The sequence below is a fragment of the Lathamus discolor genome, chromosome Z (assembly GCF_037157495.1).
Source record: "Lathamus discolor isolate bLatDis1 chromosome Z, bLatDis1.hap1, whole genome shotgun sequence".
NCBI classification, from domain to species: domain Eukaryota; kingdom Metazoa; phylum Chordata; class Aves; order Psittaciformes; family Psittacidae; genus Lathamus; species Lathamus discolor.
The window spans coordinates 56,792,097-56,816,849 of NC_088909.1; the positions used below are offsets into that span (position 1 = coordinate 56,792,097).

Sequence of the window (24,753 nt, forward strand, 5' to 3'; positions counted from 1 at the left end):
CAGGAGTTCCCTAGCATTAAATTAGGCAATTTTGTATCTCTGCTAAGAATCTTCAGCTTCTTTGCTAGTCTATGCAGTTGCATTCAGTCCTGTGTTTAGGACGTTTCTTAAATTGTTTGATTGCCCTTCAGCCCTCTGCTTTGGTTAGGGACGTGCAGCAGTCGCAGCAGTCACAGCAGTCAGTACTGAAGGCATAGCTTGGAATTACAGAACAGTGTTGTAGAAAGTCTTGGCTATTTCTAAGCTTGATTTGGCAAAGCATTCACGAAGGTGCTGAGATATTAACATCTTTGCACTAAGCCATTTGAAAAACAGGATTTGCAAAAAAGGTGCTGACTACCTCCAGGATGCAAAAAGAGTTCTGTGGAATAATGTTCTGTAAGCTGCTCTAACCCTTTAACTGCCCTGGTTTCAGCAGTAGCAGTCATTTTTCTCCTTGTTAGTGGCTGGTGCATTGCTGTATTTTCGACTTTAGTCTGGAACAGTGCTGATAACACACCAGTGTTTTAGTTGCTGCCAAATGATATTTACTACAATTAAGGACTTTTTCAGTCTCATGCTGTGCCATTGGAGAGGGGTGTGGGAAGCAGCAAAGACAGGACACCTGACGTAAACTAGCCAAAGGGGTATTCCATACCACAGCACATCATACCCAGTATATAAACTGGGGGGAGTTACCCGGAAGGGCTACATCACTGCTCAGGCTGGGCTGGGTATCGGTCAGCGGGTGGTGAGTGGCTGTATTCTCGTCCCTTGTTATTTCCCTTATCATTACTATCATTGGTGGTAGCAGCAGTGGTTTTATGTTATACCTTGGTTACTGAACTGTTCTTATCTCAACCTGTGGGAGTTACGTTCTTACCATTCTTCTCCCCATCACTCCAGGAGCGGGAGGAGGAAGGCATGGGGGGAGTGAGCGAGCATCTGTGTGGTTCTGAGTTACCTGGTGGGCTTAAATCATGACATTAACCTACTATGCTACCAGGCCATGTATTTGCCAAATTAAAAAGAGAGCCACATGGCACAAGAGATCATAGAATAGTTAGGGTTGGAAAGGACCTCTAGATCATCTAGTTCCAACCCCCCTGCCATGGACAGGGACACCTCTCACTAAACCATCCAACACAAGGCTTCATCCAACCTGGCCTTGAACACCGCCAGGGATGGAGCACTCACAACCTCCCTGGGCAACCCATTCCAGGGTCTCACCCCCCTAACAGGAAAGAATTTCTTCCTTATATCCAATTTAAACTTCCCCTGTTTAAGTTTTAACCCATTACCCCTTGTCCTGTCACTACAGTCCCTGACAAAGAGTCCCTCCTCAGCATCCCTATAGGCCCCCTTCAGGTACTGGAAGGCTGCTATTAGGTCCCCACGCAGCCTTCTCTTCTCCAGGCTGAACAGCCCCAACTTCCTCAGCCTGTCTTCATACGGGAGGTGCTCCAGTCCCCTGATCATCCTCGTGGCCCTCCTCTGGACTTGTTCCAACAGTTCCATGTCCTTTTTATGTTGAGGACACCAGAACTGCACACAATACTCCAGGTGAGGTCTCACAAGAGCAGAGGAGGGGGGCAGGATCACCTCCTTCGACCTGCTGGTCACGCTCCTTTTGATGCAGCCCAGGATACGGTTGGCTTTCTGGGCTGCGAGCGCACACTGCTGGCTCATGGTCATTTTCTCATCGACCAGCACCCCCAAGTCCTTCTCTGCAGGGCCACTCTGAATCTCTTCTTTGCCCAATCTGTAGCTGTGCCTGGGATTGCTCTGACCCAGGTGTAGGACCTTGCACTTGTCGTGGTTGAACTTCATAAGGTTGGCATCGGCCCACCTCACAAGCGTGTCAAGGTCCCTCTGGATGGCATCCCTTCCCTCCAGCATATCAACCGCACCACACAGCTTGGTGTCATCGGCAAACTTGCTGAGGGCACACTCAATCCCACTGTCCATGTCAGTGACGAAGATGTTAAACAAGACCGGTCCCAACACTGATCCCTGAGGGACACCACTCGTTACCGGTCTCCAGCCGGACATCGAGCCATTGACCACAACTCTTTGTGTGCGGCCATCCAGCCAGTTCTTTATCCACCGAGTGGTCCATCCATCAAATTGATGTCTCTCCAATTTAGAGAGAAGGATGTCGTGTGGGACAGTGTCAAACGCTTTGCACAAGTCCAGGTAGATGACATCAACTGCTTTACCCTTATCCATCAATTCTGTAGCCCCATCATAGAAGGCCACCACATTGGTCAGGCAGGATTTCCCCTTAGTGAAGCCATGCTGGCTGTCACCAAGCACCTTGTTGTTTTTCATGTGCCTTAGCATGCCTTCCAGGAGAATGTGCTCCAAGATTTTGCCAGGCACAGAGGTGAGACTGACTGGTCTGTAATTCCCCGGGCCTTCCATTTTCCCCTTCTTGAAAATGGGGGTTATATTTCCCATTTTCCAGTCGTTGGAAACTTCACCTGGCTGCCATGATTTTTCAAATAGGGTGGCCAGTGGCTTAGCAACATCATTTGCCAGCTCCTTCAGGACCCGCGGATGGATTCCATCAGGTCCCATGGACTTGTGCGTGTTCAGATTTTTAAGATGGTCTTGAACCAGATCCTCTCCTACAGTGGGCCCAAGGTCTTCATTCTCACAGTCCCTGCATCTGCCTTCTAAGAACTGGGTGGTGCAGTCAGAGCCTTTGCCAGTGAAGACCGAGGTGAAGAAGTCATTCAGAGCCTCAGCCTTCTCCAAATCCTGCATAGCCAGTTCTCCCGAAAGCTTCCTCAGGGGGCCTATTTTGTCCCTAGTCTGTTTTTTGTTTGCTACGTACCTGTAGAATCCCTTCCTGTTATCCTTAACATCCCTGGCTAGGTTTAATTCTAACTGGGCCTTAGCCTTCCTAACCTGGTCCCTAGCTTCCCGGACAACATCCCTGTACTCTACCCAGGCCACCTGTCCTTGCTTCCATTTTATATAAGCCTCTTTTTTCCTTTGAATTTTCCTCAGCAGCTCCTTATCCATCCAAGGAGGTCTCCTGGCCCTCCTGCTGCACTTCCTTCTAGTTGGGCGTTATGAAAAGTGTTGTTAAAAAATGGATGATTGGAAATCTTTTCCACAACCCAAATGGGGTTGGATTGCCTTGTCTTTTTCAAAAACAGTGACAGTAACCTCTGAGATAAAACCCATTTTATCTGCTAAGTGAAGTTGAAGTATGTTTGGAAAAACAGGCATTTTGAAAATATAGGCTATTTCTCTTTCAGAACTGGGACACAGTGTGGGATGGGAATCTCTGAAGCATGTCACTGGTAGCATTTCTTGAGTATTTTGTTTGCCCTGGAACTACATTTTTCAATGGCTAACAGTTCAGAAGTCATTCTGACAATAGGATGTGGCTTCACTGGAGGCACTATAGCTTTGCTGTGTCTAGAACCATATTGCCAAAACTATTATATACATTGTGTATTTTACAGCTCTGGCTCAAGATGGGAAGAGCTGAGATAAGAAATGCAGTAAGTAGATCATAAGTGGCAACACAAGAGCCTTCATCATGGTGCAGGTGGCAAGCACTGGCAGCTGATCCAGCTCCTCAGTCAGGCTTCATAACCACTGCTGAACTCAGTGCTCTAATAATAGTATTTCTTCTAGTAACCCTGCTGAGAGCTGATGAGAAAGCACTGACCCCTTCATGAACCTCACAGGCTTCATATTCCAAGGCCTGAATTACCATTCAGATGCCAGTGAGGTCAAAGAGCTGGGCCAGGATGTTGTGCAAAGCATCCTCTGGGAAATGCACCAGCTTTCACCATCTTCCGTCACTTTAGCCCCGGCCTGCAGAGATGCTTATGATCAGGGCAGGGGTTCTGTGTGAGTGCTGGAAGTGAGACTGGGCTCAGCTAAATCTCTGTTGATGTGCTCTCACTTAATGTGCTCACTTTAAGATTGATAGCAAAGGATTTCCATTCTCTTGTCTCCTGCTCTGTGCAAGCATGCACCTGGCAGTTCTGAACTACATGCTACTTTTCCAGCCCCCCACGTTCCCTGCTAGCCTGTTGCTCTCTTTAAAATCATTTAAACCAGACTTAGCTTTTTGATGTGTTACCTCATGCATGCAGAAAAGCACGCGCACTCTTAGTAAAAATTCTCCATGTTAGTCTTCTGTTCTTTCCTACTCTCTGTGCTGGGAAGAGATTAACACACAGAGCATTTAAAGGTTATGTTAATTAGAATAGCCGCTAGCCTGAAGTAATGCTAAGTAGGTAGGCAGGGCTTTGTGGGTTAATATATGAATTTATTGCAGGCTAAAAAGGCTCTACAACAAGGGCCTACTAGTTCACTGAGTTCTTGTTGTATTTACTTGTTAGGTGTTTTTTTTTGTGCATAGGTTGTCATCTTAAGCAGGTCATGCTTTATGCAGATAAATACTTTGATCGTATGTACAATTAATGTAGACATGTAAATGTGTCCTTTAAAGTAAAAGTTCACAAGACAGTTACCAAAACTTTTTAATCTGAAACACACTGTAGGCAGGACAATGGGCTGAAAATGCGATTTTACAATCCTGGGGAGGAAGCCTTTGCTTGGGAGTGGGTTGTAATTAAGGAAAACAGTTGTATTCCTCGTCAATATTTTCTGTGTAGATGGTGTATCTTGTCACTTATGTCTGTCTCTTGCTTTTGTGCTGCAGAAGCTGTGCCTTCTCATGTTATTTTGTATAACCACAAGTTAAGACTTTGAAGTTCTTTTTAATCTGGTCCAGTATGTCATTGCACCATGTTACAAACCTTGTGTGTTAAATACGGAGTTTGCCAAAAGTGAAACAGACTGAAACACCTTTGTCTTTTCTTTGTCAGGATAATAAAGTTTTGAATGGTGCCTCGCCAAGAAGTGTGATGAGAAATGGCTTTAGGAAACAATACCCAGAGAAGCTATTCCATCATCCCCTGCTTCATCTTTGTTGAGGTGAGTACAACGTTCATTTGCTAAGCCTACGTAGAAGGCAGCTCTGCCCTGCAGGAAATAAGTCTTTTGTTGGCCATTTTGTTTGTAAGGAAGCATACTTTCTTACTTGATAACATGAATATCCATCTTCATACTTAGTGCTATCAAGTCGCACTGCATGAGTTAGCCAGATCTTAGGTACAAGCATGCAAGAACACTTGGATGCTGTGTTTTCAAGACTTGACTGTACTCAATTTGCCAGCTAGTCCTGATGTACCTGGTAGAGAACCAGCAGTACTTGCAGGTGTAGGTCAGTAGCAGCTGATTGCTCATCTTCTCATTTTTCCTCAGACCTATTTCTATCTTGTTGCTGCACAAGGGCTGGACCTTGTTTAAGAAAATGTCTGATCTCACAGTCTAATGATTTGTAGGCTGAGGAAGCAAGACTTGGCTCTGATTTCAGTTCAGATGGAACATAAAATTTACATGAGGCATACCTAGTGTGATGAAGTAGCTTGGTTAGCACAAGGGCTGTGAACTGAGTAGCAGTGAGTTACAGGAGTTGTTGTTCCCACAGTGGACTATGGCTCCACATCTTTGTTAAGGGTAGTTGTTTGGGGTTTTTTTTTTAATTGGCTTACTATTTTACTCCGTACAAATTGCTTTTTTATGGTGCTTCTTATACTTAGCCTAACACTGCCATACTGAGTAAATCTTTATCAAAATAAAACATTATCCAAATCAGTGATTGTTCAACTGGTGCTTTTAAGACTAAGAAGGTTTTCCAGGCAAGGGGGTAGCTCTGGGTTTCCAAGAAGGATGCAAGTTTCCATCAGATTTACAAGGTGAAAAAGGAAAGCACTGTCTGTGACTGACTGTCTTCAGAGTCACTTGCCTGATGCAGCTTGGGTCGAATTCTCACTCTTTGGCCCAAATTACGACATGAATTGTGCTTTTACACAAGAGGAGCACTAAGAACAGTCAAAATAGTGGGTTGTGTAAGGCTTACCCATTTCCACTGAAATCTTGGAAAGGTTTGAGTAAGCTGCAGCACCAGGGCACTCTGAATGCTTGCTTTAAGAGCTTCTGAGTACTGACCTTTCCTCAGGAACAGGGAAAAGCATGCAGTGGTACCCAGGACCTCTCTAGCCCTTACTCATCTGGAATCCCCTCCTGATAGCATCTCCTTCAGCCATGACATACAGTTCCCTTATGTGCACTCTCTACTTCCTGTACCACCAGCTTAGCCCCCAAAACACAGTCAGATGATCCCTGGGCCCTTAGTCAAAACTACTTAGTAGTAGTTTTCCTTTTGACTTGGGTGGGCCTTCCTCACAGGAGGAATCTGACTGCTTGGAAGATAAGGACAGAGGAAAAGCATAATAAAACCACAAGTATAGGCTGGCATAGGGCCTTCCCAGCAGCAGCCATGGCAGAAACCAGTGTGGGAAGATGTCTGAGCCTTGTAGTGCTTCACAGGGATTTGTCACTGATATAAAGTCCAGCTTCCTCGGCAACCTGTCTCTGCTCCCTGGGGAAACTGAGAGGCTGTTCTGTCTGAGACAATAGGTCACTACTTTATCCCATTAGGTAGAGAAAGGAATATTAAAAATGGGGAAAAACCCGCAATAAGCTCAGAAGAAACCAAATAAACACTATCAAGAATGAGATGTCTCAAACTTATTGCAAGCAAAGGACTAAAACAAGATTTTTAGTCCTCTAAATGTATGACTAATGAATAGGTTGGCAGCTTGTGACAGTTATAAATTGTCCTTCCTGTAGTCAAGATTGACATGAATAAAAGAATGAATCTTTTTACAGGTGGAAAATAAAAAATTTTTACTTCTAAGTGTACTTTCCTTGCTTTGCTGATTAAGACACAGTTTTAAATTAAAAATCAGTCAAAAACAGGGAGATAGTGTCTGAAGAGATGTTCTCTCTGCTACATTTGATAAAACCTCTATTTCTTCCCCTCTTTGTCCACAATATAGATTTTTACTGGAATACTACAAATTCATAGGCTTATGTCAAGCATTGCAGCATTAAACAACAGCAAAATCTCATTTCCTGCTGTGAATGAAGAGATAATTGATAGTAGCTATTCAGTCCGAAAAGTCCCTGTAAATCTTAAGGCATGCTGAAGGTGTTTTTCTTTTCATATTGACATGCTTCTGAGACCGAAGGAAGTGCTTTTTTTTATGAGCTACTCCAGACACCAAGCCCTGTGCTGAAGTGCCTTGGTTAGGATGGTCCCTATTTTTGTAGCTTTGAGGCAACCTTGAGAATTGATAATCTGTGTGACACTTCGCTGCAGTTGCTAAAGGTGCATGCAAAACAGCTGAAAATAATGTTGCCTGCACAATATAGCAGCAGATATGTTAGCTGATCACGAGTAGGAAAAGAGATAGTCAGTAAATATTATCATGGGCCTTGGTCATGGATTGCCCAGAATGTTCTTCCTCCCCCACTGCCTTACATGGAATGTGATCCTGCGGTTAAAAATTCTGAGGTATTTGCTCTTAAGGAAAAACTGCTGAGCACTGATTGCCCAGTTGGCTGCACTGCCAATAGATACTTGCTAGCTACCCAGTATGCAGTGTGTGTTCAAGCAAATTGTGATTGCAGTCATGGAGATGAGGTGTCACAAACAGTTTGGACATTTTAAACACCATTATGTTTCAGATTGTAAAAATGTGACATAATTTCAGCAGCTATTCGCAGTTCTGGATTTTTTTTCTATTTCATATTCCTCGCACTGAACTAACTTGTAGTAGACAGTTATGAAAACTGACCTGAAGATGAATGGCTCATTATAAAAACTGAAATCCTGTGCTTGACTCTACAAATCCTTTTTATGGTCAAAATATGAACTTTGTAATAATACAGAGATACCATGTGATGTCTAATCTGTAGTGACAGAAATGTTAAATCACCAATTTTGGTCGCTAATTGGAAACACAGTGTCATATTATGAATAGATCTAAAGGCTAAATAGGGAATCATTAAACTAATTTTTAGCCGCTTATCAAATCTGAGTCCCTCTCCCAAACAATGTACACTGCTTTCTAAATGATTCTTTATTCAATTGCAAGAGGTATTCTTACAGTCATGCATTTGTCACCAAGTGTTTATGAAGATTTGGTATATTACATTTTGTTAAACACATAACCAATTAATTAGAATGTACGGGACACTAATATTTTTCTTTTCCTTACCCCCCCTTAGCAGCACTACTGGCAGCCAGTGTCAGTGAAAGGAACCTTCAAGAGGCTCTTGCCCAGCCTTGGTTTACATGTAAAAGGTTGCTACAAGATAAGACCACTTTTGTTCCTCACTCAGCTGGCATGTACCACTGCTTTGAGCAGTGTACAGGCCACTGAGTACCTGGTCTGAGTACTGATGCTGTTAGGTGCTGACAGTTGTTAAATAGAAGAGCAAAGAGAGGATGCCCTACTCCCTTCAGTAGCTTCCGGAGTCCTTTGGAATCAGTGATAGAGCAAGGGCATGTAGCAAAGGCTACAGAGCCCCTACCTGTTGGTGTGCCCTGGAGCTATCCCAGCAAATGCAAATAATGCACAGCAGCCTGTTCGAGGATTTGTTGATGGCCACGACTGATCACTACAGTGGTCTTATGGATTGTAGGTAAGCATGAGAGAAAGTAGGAGAAGCAGCATCTGGGATGACAGGAAAAAAAATCTCACATATTATCATATCATAGAATGGTTTGGGTTGTAAGGGACCTTAAAGATCATCCAGTTCCAGCCCCCCTGACATGGGCAGGGACACCTTCCACTAGACCAGGTTACTCCAAGCCCCATCCAGCCTCGAACACTGCCAGGGACAGGGAAGCCACAGCTTCTCTGGGCAGCCTCTGCCAGCATGTCACCTCCCAAACAAGGAAGAACTTCTCCCTAATATCTAAATTAAATCTCCCCTTGTCAGTTTAAAACCATTCCCCATTGTCCCATGACTACATGCCCTTGTAAAAGGTCCCTCTCCAGATTTCTTATAGGCCCCCTTTATGTAATGGAAGACTGCTGTAAGGTCTCCCTTTATTTCTTAAGCTATCCCTGATTTTGGAGGATCTGTACTGGTGGGTCTGCATCTGACTTCTGTTTCATTAAACATGCTTGCATATATTCTTCTTTTTTGATGTAGTTTTGACTTTTGCTGTCATTTGTTGCCCAAAATCTTTTTTGAGCATCATCTCCCTCCTTCACCTGCAGTGACATACCTGGCAGAGTGCTGTCAGAAACAGCTTTAGTGGTGCTTCAACACACTGTCCTGGGTTCAGCAGTAGCCGTTTTTCTCCTTCTTAGTAGCTGGTGCAGCGCTGTGTTTTGACTTCCAGCCTGGGAACTGAGCTGATAACACCAATTGTTTTTAATTGTTGCTAAGTAATGTTTATTCTGGCCAAGGACTTTGTGAGTCTCATGCTCTGCCAGGGACGAGGGGAGGCTGGGAGGAAGCAGAGACAGGACACCCAACCCAAGCCAGCCAAAGAGGTATTCCATACCACAGCACGTCATGCCCAGGGAGGTAACTGGGAGTTACCCAGAAGGGTATGGGCTCTCTTCGGGGGGGTGTTGAACTCGTTCGGAAGTGGTATTGTATTCTCTTCTCTTGTTATTTTCTCTTATCATTATTATTATTGGTGGCAGCAGCAGTGATTTGTGTTAAACCTTAGTTACTGGGCTGTTCTTATCTCAACCCGTGGGAGTTACGTTCTTTCAATTCTCCTCCCCATCCCTCTGGGAGCGGGGGGGAGGGGGGAGGAAAGAAAGAGGGAGAAAAGTGGGGGGGAGTGAGTGAATGAGCTGTGTGGCTCGGTTTAAACCACGACACTGTCTCACTATTTTGCAACCCTACCTCACGAGGTTTTTTTCAAGGAGTACTGTGTTACATTCTTCCAGGTAACATGCTGCTTGAAAGTAAAATCGTAACTGGTGGAGGTGTATTTTGTATACCGTGGCCCAGTTCTCTGCAGGGAGGGAAAAAATTGTCAGAACAATGAAGATCTAAGCAATGTCAGATGTAGAACTGGGAGAAGTGCAATGATTGGCAAATCTCAGTTCTGTTCCTAGGGGACTGGTGAGCTACCCTGAGGGCTTGATCTAGCATTCTAGGACAAAAACTCATGCAGGGGAGGCGGGGGGCGGGAGCTGGGGGGTGGGGGTAGGAGAGCTGAGTACAGCCTGGCTTTGAATTTATTGGGTCAGAGTGATTATACTTGCTTTTTCAGTGTATTTGATGCTTATCATTAGTGACAGAAAGTGTAATGCAATGTGATAATTGCATTTTCTAGTAGATGTTGGAAGGATAGTTGCATAGTACGAATGAACAGCATCCCCACAACTTATGCGACTTCAGGGGGAAGGCATGCGAACAGCTTTTAAGCTTTGGTGTCTGATTGAATGGTGATTTTTAAAGAAGCAGTAAGCAAGCAGCACTTCCTCTTTTTCCGGCAAAGGCAACCCTCTCATATCTTCTGAATCAACAGCAGTTGTGATTATGATGGGTCCCTAGATAATAGAAAGACAAAATTATTCTGGAATTTCTGCTGATGTGTGGTTTCTACTTCCTTTTACCTCCTCTTCCTTCTGCAACTACCTGGCTTCAGTTGTTTCAGGGTGTGAGTTATCTGAGGATTTATTTTCAAGTACAGTTACTTTTAAAGGAGTCAAGTATATCTGAGGTGTGTCTTTGCACATGAAAATACTGCAGTTTTCTGGTACCAGATTTAATTAAATTATCTTAAACTGATCAAAGAGTTACAGAATACCAAGTGACTTTAATATGATTGATGTATGTGCCACATTATGCTTTGTTGTGCAGTATTGTAATCCTGACACTGACAAGATAGTAGATGCAGACTCAAATAAGCAGCACCATTAAAACTTAAAACATTAGATGTCTTTCGAATTCTGTAATCTGAAGATCCTATTTTCTTGTATTAAATTCATTATTCTGCCCCCAGGAAAGCTTTTGTAGGCAGAGTGGAAACTGTGTCTTCGTGATGATTCGATGTATAGTGCATTGCAAAGGAATGAAGATTTTGTAAGAGAAATCTCCTGCTTGCTCCTGAATAAAATGAAAAATGCTACAAAATAGAAAGCTCTGGTCTTACATCTGTTCTGATGCAAACTTTGATTTGAACTGTAGGTATGTTACAGCCTCATAGGATCTCTGTTTTAACACTCATTGGGGTAAATTTTCCTTCATTTTTGTGATTTATTTTTGGACAGGTTGAATCATAAAATATCCATTCAAACATAATATAAAAAAAATTAGTTTCAACTTACAGAAGCACAGAAGGGAAGCTTTCTTCTTTTTCTGCCTGCTTGCATTTTCCTGCCAGTATTTCATGTAGTCAAGCCAAGAGCTGAATTATTCTTTAGCAGGAGAATTCCTGCAATGCTGAAATAATTTGTCTAAGTGAGACAAGTGCTTCTTAAACTCCTGTTTGTCATCAGCACCACAGCAGGGTTTAGGGATCTATGAAAAGTAAGTGAGTTTAAAACATCAAGGATGTATATGTCACTTCTTACATTTAACTTTTTGGTCAGGTGTTCTGAAAACGAAAAAGATTTTGAGTGTTTGGTTGTATTGGCTGGTGCCCTCTAATTTTGACCAGTGATCGAGGACTGTGAAATGTCAGTTTTCTGCATGCTGTGGTCCTCAAAGCAACATTTCTAAAGGTTGAATACATTGGCAGTGACTTTCTATTTGTGTTAAAAAAAACCTAAAAATTAAGAAGACATTTCTCTCATAAGAAAAACTTAATGATTGCATTAGAGCTTTAAGGTTATGATTAAAATATGGGATCACAATTTTGGATATTCAAGGCAAGGTAATGTCTGGTGCTCCTAGAAAATGCAAAAGAAAAATAAAAAGAAAGAGAAAGAAGGGCGCAGGCAGGTTTTAATATAAACACAAACTAAAAAGGCATCCCAAGTCTGTTGTTTCCTGCAGAGGCAGAAAAGAAGGGTTTTCCAGTGGCTTGTGTGTGCCAGCTCAATCCTTTCCCTTGCTATAGGTGTCTTGTACACAGCTATTTAAAGCTCTGTGACTTGTTTCACCATCTGTGCCGTGCAAGCAGTAGTGCTGTGCTGCTCAACTGGGATGCCATGAGGACAAAATGCCCTGAGGGACATGTTATGTGCTGGTGTTGTATAAACTGCCTGTCATTAGATCCTCTAGTTAGACCGACTGTGTGAATTGATGGTGACAGATGCTGTGCAAATTCGGAGGAGCTTGTCTTGTAGCAGGGTGATGCTTCTGCATAATCCCCATGCTTCAGTCACTTCTGTTTCTTGGGATTCATTGTTTCTTATTTTATTCACACAGCATATGTATCTGTTTGTTGCTCTTTCTAAACATCTCATTATGTTCACCATTTGCCAGACATTCCTTATTGTTTGTTTTCTTTGCCTCTCAACCATGGGTGCCTCCTTTGTTCCAGATGACTGTATCACTACATATTGTAAAACTGTCTTAATCTCAGTGAACAGGTAACTCCTGAATGTAGGATCAGTTTTGTTGAATTGCTAGGCAGCTTTAGTATTACCTAACTATAAACTAATTTTTTTAAAATTATAATCCTTCTAGGTGCTTCACAGTTGAACGAAGAGCACTGAAAACTCATGGCCAAAATGGGCACTCCTTAGCATCTTAAGGACATCTTAAAGTTAGCATCAAGGGACTGCCCAAGGGGGATTAGCTGCTTTACTGCATATTTCTTTAAAATATAAATGAAAGAAGCATTGTATTGCTGCTTGCAGACATGTGAAGCCTGTTTTATTTACTTCCTTTTTATCCCGAAAATTTCCCTTCACAAATAATCCTTTTGACAGCCTGGATAACATCATAGAGTTTGCACCAATGAATTTGGTGCAGTTTTCAATGAAGGTAGTAAAGGTATTGTCTTTATGAGTAATAAAAAAAATGCATTTGGTAGTAGAGAAGAATGTCATGAACATACTGCTTTGTCTACTTCACTGTGCCCTGAAACTATTCAACACTGTTGAGCACTACTGCAATTTATATAATATGTTAGTCTGTGTAACTCGGTTTGTAAGAGGAAGAATTGTGGGGGTTTTTAATTACGTAGCAGTTAAGGAGATTGAATTTCCTTTGTCTGAAATGCATTTTGCTGGTTTGTAAGTTTAAGAAGCCCCATAGCTTTAGTAGATTGCTGTTAGCAAAAATACTAATCAGAATTGATTGCACAGAGGTTTTAAGAAAATTGGTTAATAAAACTAGATGGCATTCATGCAAGTTTTATGTATTATGTATGCAGAACACTACAAGCCATGTTCGAAGCCTTCAGAGGTGGAAGGTATCTCCATCTGGGCCTTGAATGGCTGGGCAACTTAAATTAGACTTAAAATAGATAGCAATGTGAAAATACATATGACACAATATGCAACATAGGCATCGATCTCCCAATGGGAATAGAGTCGTATTGTCAGTGGACATTACTGCTTGCTTCTTCCCTCCTTTTTTTTTCATAAGTATGCTTAGATTTTAATGTTTCTTGCAGATTGCTATAGAGCATTGATGTGTTACTTCTTGTTTTTTTGTTTGTATACTTCAAATACCTGAGCATTTGTCATATTTTCTCTCCCAAGCACACAATGTTGACCTGTTTATTTGCTCATATATATGAAAATTTGGTGAGCATTTCAGGTTTAGTGCGTTATCATATTACTGATTCCTTTGTAACAAAATTGCACCATTTCCTCTGGTGTGCGTCTGTGAATATACAAATTTTTCTTTGGTCTGCAAGAATATCACTGCATTTATTTAGCATTATATTTTATTTCAATAACTTACACAAAGTTTTAAAAAGGATGGTAAGGAATTAATAGGGACTCAAAAATCCATTCTAAGTAACCCTAAATACAACAGTCAAGCCTTCCCAGAACTGATCATTAAAGATCTGAGAAATGTCAGAGGAAGGCAAGATGCTTAAAGCTTATTTTACAGTATCAAACCCATTCAAACTTTTTGACAATGCTTTTCACATCAGGAGAATTTTCAGAAGTGGAACAGGCTTCTTTAAGCATCATGTCCAATTTTATCAGGTTTGCAAAGGGCATGAATTCTGGCTGCTGACCAGCCATTCCAGACATTGAAAGGAGGGATTTGTTTTAGCAGTGTTAAAAGGGTGAAGTCATCAAGATCAGTCTTACAACTGTAATCACAAAGTGATTGAGAAGAATATTGGCATTTTCTGGTGTCTAGAAGTTCCAACAGAGTTTAAAGACCAGCTTTTGGAATTTGCCAGGTCTTGTACTTCCTTTACAAACCTAAGGTATTGCACCAACCTGGAACTTCCCCAAGCTGCTGACAGAACATTTTGGTGCCTTTGTATGGGAAGCAAATAGCTTCTAAATTGTCATTATCTTCTCCCTCCAAAGCGCAAATCAATAATCCAGTTGCTAGCACCTGAGTGACACATAAATTCATAAAGCCATTATGAATGGAGCAGAACACGGCAACAAATAAAACGAAATAAAGCTTTCTGGAGAAATCATACTGTATGTTTCCATATTTCTAACTCACTTGGCTGGTATACCTCAAGCTTCATTATTTATTTTGTGACTTCTGGGCAGTCTTAAGGGGGACCTGGTTTTTCCCCTTGTCGTGGTTTAAGCCCAGCCGGCAACCCCAAACCACGCAGCCGCTCGATCACTCCTCCCCCCTCCATCCCCCACTCCCGGAGGGGTGGGGAGCAGAATCAAAAGAATGTAACTCCCACTGATTGAGATAGAACAGTCCAGTAACTAAGGTATAACACAAACCACTGCTGCTACCACCAATAATAATAATGATAAGGGAAATAACAAGGGAAGAGAATACAATTGCTCACCACCTGCTGACCGATACCCATCCTGACCTGAGCAGCAATCTAGCCCTTCGGGGTAACTGCCCCCAGTTTATATACTGGGCATGACGTGCTGTGGTATGGAATACCCCTTTGGCTAGTTTGGGTCAGGTGTCCTGTCTCTGCTTCCTCCCAGCTTCCCCTCCTCCCTGGCAGGGCATGAGACTCAGAAAGTCCTTGGTCAGAGTAAACATTACTGAGCAGCAACTGAAAACATCGATTTGTTATCAGCGTTGTTCCCAGGCTGAAAGTCAAAAACACAGCACTGCACCAGCCACTAAGAAGGAGAAAAATGACTGCTACTGCTGAACCCGGGAAACAATCTATCCCCATATCCCAGCATTTTGGCAGTAAATATTTCTTCTCTGGTATGTGATTTCCTTATAGTCATGTTGCCTTTCAGTGGTGTATTTCACCAGGAATTTCTATGAGGTGCTGGATTCTAAAGTCAGATCATAGACTCTCTCACACAGGTGTGAACTCGGGGGGGGGCTATTGAAGAGACTATATGAAAATCTATCATCTGCAGATGTGTTTGCAGGAATTACGTGAGAGGGTGGATTTGTTGGGAATTGATGTTTTTAAAGTTGTTGCATCCTGTGCACGTGGTGATAAATGCGCACTGAAGTCTTAACACACATGAAATCATTGCTCGTAATGGTGATTGCTTATAGAAGTGATTAGAGATTGACTCTCAGTTTTAGAGTTCATGAATCTTCACAGATTATTTTTCAGCTTGGTGCCATGTTTTTTGGTTGTTGTTGTTTTTTTTAATTAATTAAAAACTGCTGTGTAATTAAAAAAAAAAAAAAAACAAAAAAGTTTGGGTTTTGTAAGATTTAGGATATCTGCATTAATACACAATGATAAATTGTATTAACTCCTCTTGGAGTGCTCCAGTTTTAAGTTAAAGAGTCAAAAATAAAGATGCATCTTCATCTTAAAACAGAGTAATTTAATGGTCAAGGTTTTTATTGCAGATAGATTTTTTGAAATGGTTGTTAGATGAATGATTAATCAATATTTTACTAAGTGCATAGTCAATTTTTAAATAGTTGTTACACAGTTCAAGAAATCAAATGGTTGTTCATAATTGTCTGTAACTCTTACTTTTGGGTGATGTGTTTATAGTGCCCACTGTGATTAAGAGCTGCATCAGACTAAACATAGATAAGTCCCATGGCTTCCAGTGCTGTCTAGTAGCATTGCAGCAAAGCCTCTTCATATCTGCAGAATGCAAAGAGCCAAGCTGGTTTGTCCAAAAGTTTTAAACTTACTCCAAACTCTGCTATACATTTCTCATGTCATTTACAACTGGGTCACATGAGCAGAATTCATGTAATAAGATGTGGGGGATAGGCTCTTAGGAGTTTAAAATAGGTTTGGATCATTCATTTATTTTTCATAATTCTACACCATTCTTTTTAAGATTCTACAGGAATTATTGATGGGGTCTAACATATGCTGCAGTAAGATTAAAGCAGCTTGTAAATAATGATGGAGTTATTACTGAAGTTACTGTTTTGTCACAACTTCAGTAGGGTAAATTCCTTTATTTAAAGGATAGCTACATTTGTTCATGTAATGACTGATGGCTGAATTATCCCTGTATTTCCTCTCGCAGGTATTAAATGCTGCATGTCTGTCCTAAAAATCAATAATCTAACCTCTTGCTCATTGTGACTTAATAGCTTATTTCTGGAGTGTAGACTTTGCATACCTGGTAGGAGCTCTAATAATAATAATTATTATTATTATTATATATCAATACTTCTTATATACTTTATTAAAACACAGGAATTTACTGTGTGATTATTTTATGCAGATGTACATTGTTGAATAGTGATGCCATTCATAGTGGAGCTATTAATCGAATTTCCATTTGATTTATTGTAATCTCTAATCAATATTGCATTTTTTATTATATTATATAAAAAAATGTGTAAATGTACCTCAGTAATGTAATCTAGTTTCCTATTAATACCTTACTAATATAAACTTCCAGTTATAATGGAGTGAATTAACTTTTCAAATAGATTGGATACCAGATTATACTTTTATTAGCTTTATAACTGTTCTAAGCTTTACTAGGAGCTAGTTAAATAAGTAGTCTTCCAGGATCTTTATGGTCTTAATTAAACCATCCAAACCAAAGATCAGTGCAGCTCTGTTAAAATGGTAAAAGCATACTGAAATTGAAGAAATTGTGAGAACAGAGTGCTTTATACAGCATTGGTTTCATATGAATACATAGCAGGATTGGTTTATCACAACGAGTTTCAGGCTTTTCATTCTTACTGAAGTTTCTTTCTGTAGAGAAAAAGGAAGAAAACAGTTTGGGATTTCGAAAAAAACTTAAAGAAGATTTGATTTAAGCAAGGAAGGAAGCTGGGGTCAATAAGATGAGTAAGAGACCTAAGACTATATGCTGCTTTGAGTTAAAAGAAAGGTCATAGACTCCCCCCATAGGTGGGTAAGGATCTGTGGGTTAAGTTCCTCTGGGCCTTGTCCGGTTGCATTTTCTTATTGATATACTAGGATACCTGCTTAGTTTTTGAGTATCCTCATAGGGAAAACACTGAATATTATTTCTAATAAGGTGATGTAACATGATGTGAAGGAGAAAGAATCTAGACCAAATGACAGTGAAAGAGAAGGTAGGATGCAACAACAACAACAAAAAAGGTTAGGTAACAGTAAAGGAGTGAATAGTGTAAAAATTCCGTCTGAATTTTAGAGCTGTGTACAGTTGGAACCTTAAGGCCAGTTTTGTCTGCCAAGCCCTTTTTCTTGCAATAATGTCACCTAGGTTTTTGCATATCCAGTATGAAAATGTCTATTGATTACCCATAGACAGTATGCTGATTTCCTTGTGTACATTCCTTGTTGAAAAACCAGCAAGTTAGACAAGACTTCCTATTCCAAGCCTTGCCACCTCAGTCTGTTTTGTAAGTCAGCGAGCTACATCTTTCTAAATAAATACTTACTGTGCTGCTTTTTCCTAACATCTGCATCCTGGAGTAATTTCTATTAGACTCTTCTCCATGCTGTCCACTATTTAGCTTCTTACAAAAAACACATGTTCATCTCGCTGTCTCCGGCTAATGCACCTGAGTTTAGTAACACTCTGAAGGAGCTAAAACTGCCTTTTTTTTTATCTGGAGACCTGTTAAAAAAGAATCTTGAGGAATATTTGTGATGTTAAATGCAGGTTCAGACAAACTATTCTTGAATTAAAACCTTATCATGACAAACTGCCATAGGAAATAGCAGTGAGTATTTCTACTTGTTTTGACAGGGCTAACATTGAAAAGAGAATAGTAACTTTTAATGAAAGGGACAAAAGTGAGCACCAGGACCTAGGGATTCTATGAAAGCTTTCAAAACTGAAGTTTTTCCTTTTTCCCTACCCTGCATTCACAATTACTTAGCAAGATTCTGAAAAATGAAGTTGTCATTATTACTTTTTCGATGACTGCCTGCTAGTGATAAACAGTCGTGTGAAAGGATTGGCTCAGATACAAGATGACTTGCAAGCAGCAGATAAGATTCAAAGTGATAAGGTAATTGTTTCTTTTAAAAGCTTCCTGTTCAGTTGAGAGAATGTTGGAGGCAAATAAAATGGACTTCATAATGCTTTATACATATTAATAAGACTGTGTCCATTTAGGTAAAGTAAAATGTCTTTGATAGTTTTCCTTTTAATTTAGAACATCTCTATTTAATTCTTATGGTGTCTAAGAGTCCTGCAAACTTAATACCAGCAGATAGTTTATTTTGGCAGTAACTGCTGCATTCGTCGATGTCTAAACGACTGTAAAGTGCCCTTCTCTGTTAAATAACATCTGTCTGGAAGCACAGGAGAGTTTTATGAATTTTAATGAATGCAATTCTATTAATGGCAAAGATTCAGAGCTCCAACTGTCTCCAAGGGTGTCCGCTTAGAGGGAAAGCCTTTATACCTGGAAGAAATAGGCATCAGAACAAGCATCTAAGAAGGTGATAAGGTTAGTGTTATTAGAGTAAGACTAGATTTGATTTTCCATCTTTTATGGATGGTTTTGGAGTAATGAATTCTGGAGTGCCTTGATACCAAGGGATTTGGCGACTTTTACTAGAATCAGCAGTCCAGCACAAGGGTGTTGGAACACAAGATACATAAATACAGAGCATGTCACGAAATTTCCATCAGAAAACATTGTTTGGAACTGAATTTTTTAATGCAGGTTTTAATTTGTATTTACTGAAACCGAGGTAAGTAGAGCTTGTTGTCCCGCTAGCACACTTAGGAGGCAACTAAAGATCTTTGATTTTTGAGATGTGGTATTGTGGCACAGATTGATACAATTTACCATAAATTTACCTAAGTCTGTGCCTGCCAAGGCATTTTCACCTCTAAGACTTCTCCGGGATATTGAAGACTAACAGGAAAGATAGGGAACTGCAGTTTGGATTTCTGATCCTGTTTCTAGAAAAGGACCCCTTTGCAAGTCTGGAGGATTGATTTTTTGACATTAACAGGGAAATCAAACTGGGCAGGTAGGCTTGCAGGGTCTGTGGCTTTGAGAGGTTTTTGGTCTGAGACTGATCCGCTGCTTGAAGATACCAACAAAGAGTCTTTCAGGCCCTTAAGTCAGAGAAAGATCCGGAAGGCAACATTTCAGAAGCAGCATGTAACCTGGAGGTTTTGAAGTTGAAAAATACCTCCCAGTGAAATATTTTTTGTTTGAAATTAAGTTTCCAGGTTTTGCTTTTTAAGATGCTCTGCTCCAGCAGGACTTAGGTTAGGATGCAGAGTAGCATCAGCAAGCAGATCTATCTGAACTGTGAACACCAGTAGACAAAATCGTGTGCTGCATTTCTACTCTGGCACTGTAAAGGAAAGGCAGGACAACAGGGAGCCACTATGCCCTTTGTATGTGTGCTGAGGGGATGAGGCACCTGCAAAACCTGCAACACAGGGGTCTTTCACTGTTGCCTGTGGAATTTTCCCTTCTCTGCTGTCCTTATATGAAAATCAAATAGACAGCAAGGCTGATCACATATCCATGCTGACCATCATCTTGTAACCTTCCCTGCACTTCTCTGTTAATGCTAATTACACTGTGATTTGTTTGTGCAGTGCCACTGGAGATCTTTCTGACTAAAGACATCAAAGTACGCCACAGTTATTAAGAGAATTCTGAGCTGATTTAGGAGATGAAAAGGGCTGTGTTGTCCCCAGCCCAAACAACCCTTAGACCCAGTAGGATGACATGTTTCACACACAGAATACAAGGCAGATGTGAGCCAGACCCAAAGCCTGTCTTGGCATTAGGCTCTGAACATCTGTGGTAAGCAGGAGATAGTTTGCAAAAGGCATAAAAAATAGGGCTGTTATGTGGTGACGACCTCTGACATGCTGTTGGTACTTTTTCTGGTCAGAGGGAATGTCACTGTTCTTAATAGCTTGTGATAGATTTTTCTTCCAGGTTGATTACACTTGCTTTTTGAGCCCTTGCAAATTGCTAGCACCCGTAATTCTTATGTCAGGGAGTTTTACAGCTGATCTATGCCATTTATGCTTTTGTTTATGTCCCCAGGCATTTATTTTAAACTTTACTACATCTAACATTTGAAAAGACTGCAACTTGTGCCTCTGTGCCAAATGCAGCCATTTGCAAAGCAGTTTCTGGTTAGTGCTTTGAGACTTTCTTGATCCTCTGGGATGGTCAGGGGAGTCCTGGGAACCTTTGGAGTAACATTATGGTGCTACTGAAAACAGCTAGATGAGCCCATGACTTCTAGTGAGCTTCAACAGCTTCTAGTGAGCTTCAGCAACTTCTAGCAAGCTCTTCCAGCTGCTCCTGACCAAAGCAGGCTCTGAGCTTGTAAAGTCACTCTTCACTGTTGATCAAGGAGCGTCAAGCACTCTCTCAGCAGGTACTAGGCAGAAGCCACTGTTAAGTTCTGGCCCCAGGCATAGCTGTTGGAGGCAGCTGTTTGTACAGCAGTTTGCATAGAAGGGAATAAGTAGCTGGTCACACCAGCATCCATTTCTCAGTTTGACAGTGGTGTATCACAGGGCCTGTCCCCATCAGCCGCTGCAGCAATTTTCCCTGTAACAACCAATGAAGGCCTTGACTGGCACATGGAGCTGCAGAAGGAGGGCCAAGCTCAACATGACAGAGCAATCTGCCATTGTGGCAAAGGCCAACAGCCTCCCGTATTTTATCAGGAGGAGCAGGTCACTTGTGATCATCCTTCCCCTCTGCTCTGTACTGGTGAGATAACATCTGGGGAGCTGTGTTGGGTTCCTCAGTGTGAGAGAGACTCTTCTCTGTGGTACCCAGTGAAAGCATGTGAGGCGGGGGCACAAACTGAAACAGGACATGGCATTTAACAGAATAAAAAGCTTTCTTCCATTAAGGGTGACTGAACACTAAGATAGGTGGTGCAGAAAGGCTGAGCATCTCTGTCCTTGAAGATTTTTGGGACCCAGCTGGATGTGGACTTGGACACCCTGCTCCAGATGACCCGACTTTGAGATAGGGGGTTGGAATAGGTGAACTACTGATGACAGCTTAACATCTTGCTCACACATGTTTGTAGCTGGTGGGTCCATATAACTTCTCTTGTTTACCAGCTGTCCTTTATGCTTGAGGCAACTACTGTAACACATGGGTTATAAGGGGAGCTGCATTTCAGTTTTACAGATGTGGAAACTGAGGCACAGAGTGACTTGTCTACAGTTATTCCTTTGGCTCGGGTCAGGATCTCAGCATTTGCATATGAAGTCTGTCATCTTGACTTCTGCTTCAGTCTGAGACATGACCCTTTCAGATTTGTCTGAGAAAATCCGGGTGCATTTCAGTAGCTGGTAGTTGAATACTCACTTCTTCCCTTCTTTGTAAGTCTTTCTGTAATGGCCTTGAACTATCGACAGAATTTTTCATAGCTAAAGAAAACAGTTTTCTCTTTGAACTAAACATTTATCAAGTTAGAGCTCCATTGCACTGGCACTACATTTTAAAATATATTTTAGTAATAAATAAATGCAGTCATCTGTAAAGCCGCTGCCTCTGAAACTCAATTACTCAGCCTTTCCCTTTCTTCTTTTCCTCTGCGGTAGCAGTGTAGGTATATTGAAGCATTAGTCATCTAAAAATGTGATAAAGTGTTTTCATGCATATAGGAAAAGGAGGGGGATTAAACAAATGCTTAAAACATGTCTGAGTGCCATACCACTATAGGAAAGAGAGAGGGAATGTTAGAGAGATTGCTGCAAGAAATAATTAATAATACTAATTATTTTTAATAATAAGAAGAATCAAAACTTCTTGTTTGTTGTAATTGATGAATCAGGGTCAGTTATGACAGAAAGGAACAGTTGAGGCACACACGGCTAAGCACTCTCTGACTGCAGGGAGAGTAGAGATCTGACCACCTATCAAAATCTTCCTAACAGAACAGTAGCTTGAGCACAGTAAGAGAACTGTGCTGCTTTCTGGGATGTGCCTTGGTGTCCTGTGGAGTTACCACCAATCTGGTGGAGGGAGAGCCTCTGCTGCAGAAAGACAGCTGTGACAAAGGGTCTGGCTGCCGCGTCTTGGCTCTGCATACATGTTTACTGCTGGGAAAGTATTTGCCTATTTCTAACCCAAAACTCCTACCCAGAGCACTTTCATAATGAATGAAGCTTTCAGAGAAATGGCTGGATATTAACACCTTTCAAAATCAAAGGCAACATGACCATTTGTTTCAAAGGCATTGGAAAGGGGCCCAAGAATGTAGTGTCTACTTGTTTGGCTTCTCTGAGCCTTTATATTTACCATCAGATTTTCTGGGTTGAGAAATACTGTAGAACAATAGTTCTGTCTAGTAACAAAATAGACATTATTGCTGTGCTTCAGAACCTCACAGCTCTCCAACTTGCCAGTCTACCTGTAATGTTCTGTAAATACAAATGTGAATACACGTTCTAATTTGTGTTTGAGTTAGGCTTCCTTTCTCCTCACATTTGCATTGACCACACTGACATCCTTTAAGAACCTGACAGGATTGGTCTCCGATTGCTTCTTTCCTAACAGGCAAATTGATGACCAGAATAAAAGACATGAAAGTACAGGCAAAAATATCTGAAGAGAGAGTAGATTTGTAAAGTATTCTCAGAAAAGTGAGAGGATAGGCTCTCTGACAAACTGCTTTTCCTAACCATGCACAGTTACTCTGCGACTTTACTGTAAGGTTTCCCTCCCTGGAGAGATGCTTCCCTGAGCCTGTAAGGCAGGGATGCTGGGGAGTGGAGAATAGCTTCTCCTTCTTTTGGCCATATATGATCCCACAATTTTTTCAATCTGTCAGCCTGATGTCAGCATTTTTATAGCTTCTTTGGTCTTCCTGGAAGAGTAATGTGTGGATGAGGCAATGGCCTGTGGACCCCCTGGCAGCTGTCTGAAAGAAGCTAGTTCCTTTCTTCCAATTAACAGGCTGGGAAAGGAAAGATGCGCAGGGTACAAGAAGAAACAGCAATTCGTTGAGGGGAGAATATGTACTACTATATAGAAGGCTGTTCTGCTGTAATGCACCTTGGCATTTGTCTGGCAGTCAAGGTAGGCAAAAATTCCCTCTGGACTACGTTTTTCTTCAAACTTTGCTCAGATACGTTGCTAGAAATGTTACCCAAAGCATCATGACCGTTTAAGTTTGCAGTTTAAAAGAAGCACAAGAAAAGTAAGGATTGTGCTTTTGTGTGGTTTGCTTTTCACCTTCCTCTGATCTTGTTTTCATCTAATTCTACCCCTGTTGGTCCCTTCAGTCTTTGTAAAGATGCTTGCTTTTCTACCTACAAGGACATCAGAAATCAAAATATACCTCTGCGTCTCTCAGGGAACAGCTTTGCTTAAAGACAAGACATGAAGATACCACAAAGCATACTGGAAATGTATTATTCTGTTGTGCCAGAATCCTGTGTCTTGTCAGGATCTGTTGCTTCTTGTCATTTGAGGACTAGATTTTCCTGACAGCTTCTATATAAGTGAAAATAGTCGTTAGATTAAAATGCCTTTAGAGTGCATGATGGATTCAACAGCTTTTATGAGCCATTTGTACAGTGAAATACCATCAGTCAGTGAACCATTCTCAGGGTTGTAGAGCAACTTGGAAGTTGTTTTAGCTAAAGGCAGTGTCTTAGCTTTCCAGGGCAGTCCTTGTATTGGGCACTTTTGGAGCACACAGCCTAACGCAAGTAAAACATGTGTGTCAGTCAAATCCAGTCTGGGATGACTTCAGTAATTCAGTTCTAAATAAGCTGCTGTTTTGTTTTGATTACTAAAATGAAGCAGATAATGAATTATGACAAGATTTTGCAGTATTTCTAGTGCAGTGGATGACTCATGTCACTATATAGTCCAGGTTAAGAACTGCTGTCAAAAAGAATCACACAGAACTCATCCCTTTCACAGAACACATCTTGTTTCAAGTTAGAAGGACAAATTTAACACCAAACTCTCATTATACTTTTCAGACTTGCTCTGAATTATACAAGACTTGCATTGTTGCTACATTGCAGTATTTAAATATTCCAACAAGTTTCATGAATTCAGGTATTTCTGAGTCTGGAACAGACTGTTAGGTAGATCCAGAGTGATCTCAAGCAAAAAACAAGCTGCAGAACTTTATCCAGACAAATATTTTCTTGAATGCAATGTTTTGCGCATGACTAAAGCACCTCTTTCATAAAAGATGTCATGAGAGAACAACTGTCTGTCATGTCATGTCCCACCTACCCTCCAGTTTATACCTCATTTGGGTGCCTGTGCATTACCTGAGTCCTCATGATGCTGTAGCTGATCTCTGTGGTCACAGAAGTTTTAAGCTTTATTGCACTGCAGAATGGTCTTTTCATTACAGTCATTGTCAAATCTGACCTAAGCTCAGGAGAGACAGATTGAAATAAT

The 24,753-nt window shown here is 41.2% G+C and overlaps 1 protein-coding gene across 1 annotated transcript in view; it reads left to right on the forward strand.

Annotated features, from left to right (window-relative positions):
- The window catches only part of PLPPR1 (phospholipid phosphatase related 1), a 135,477-nt gene that overhangs the window by 62,263 nt on the left and 48,461 nt on the right, over nucleotides 1–24,753 (forward strand). The window contains exon 2 of the mRNA XM_065663054.1: nucleotides 4,839–4,947. Coding sequence (XP_065519126.1) covers nucleotides 4,885–4,947 — 63 coding nt within the window. The 5' untranslated portion in view covers nucleotides 4,839–4,884. The remainder of the gene's footprint in view (nucleotides 1–4,838; nucleotides 4,948–24,753) is intronic.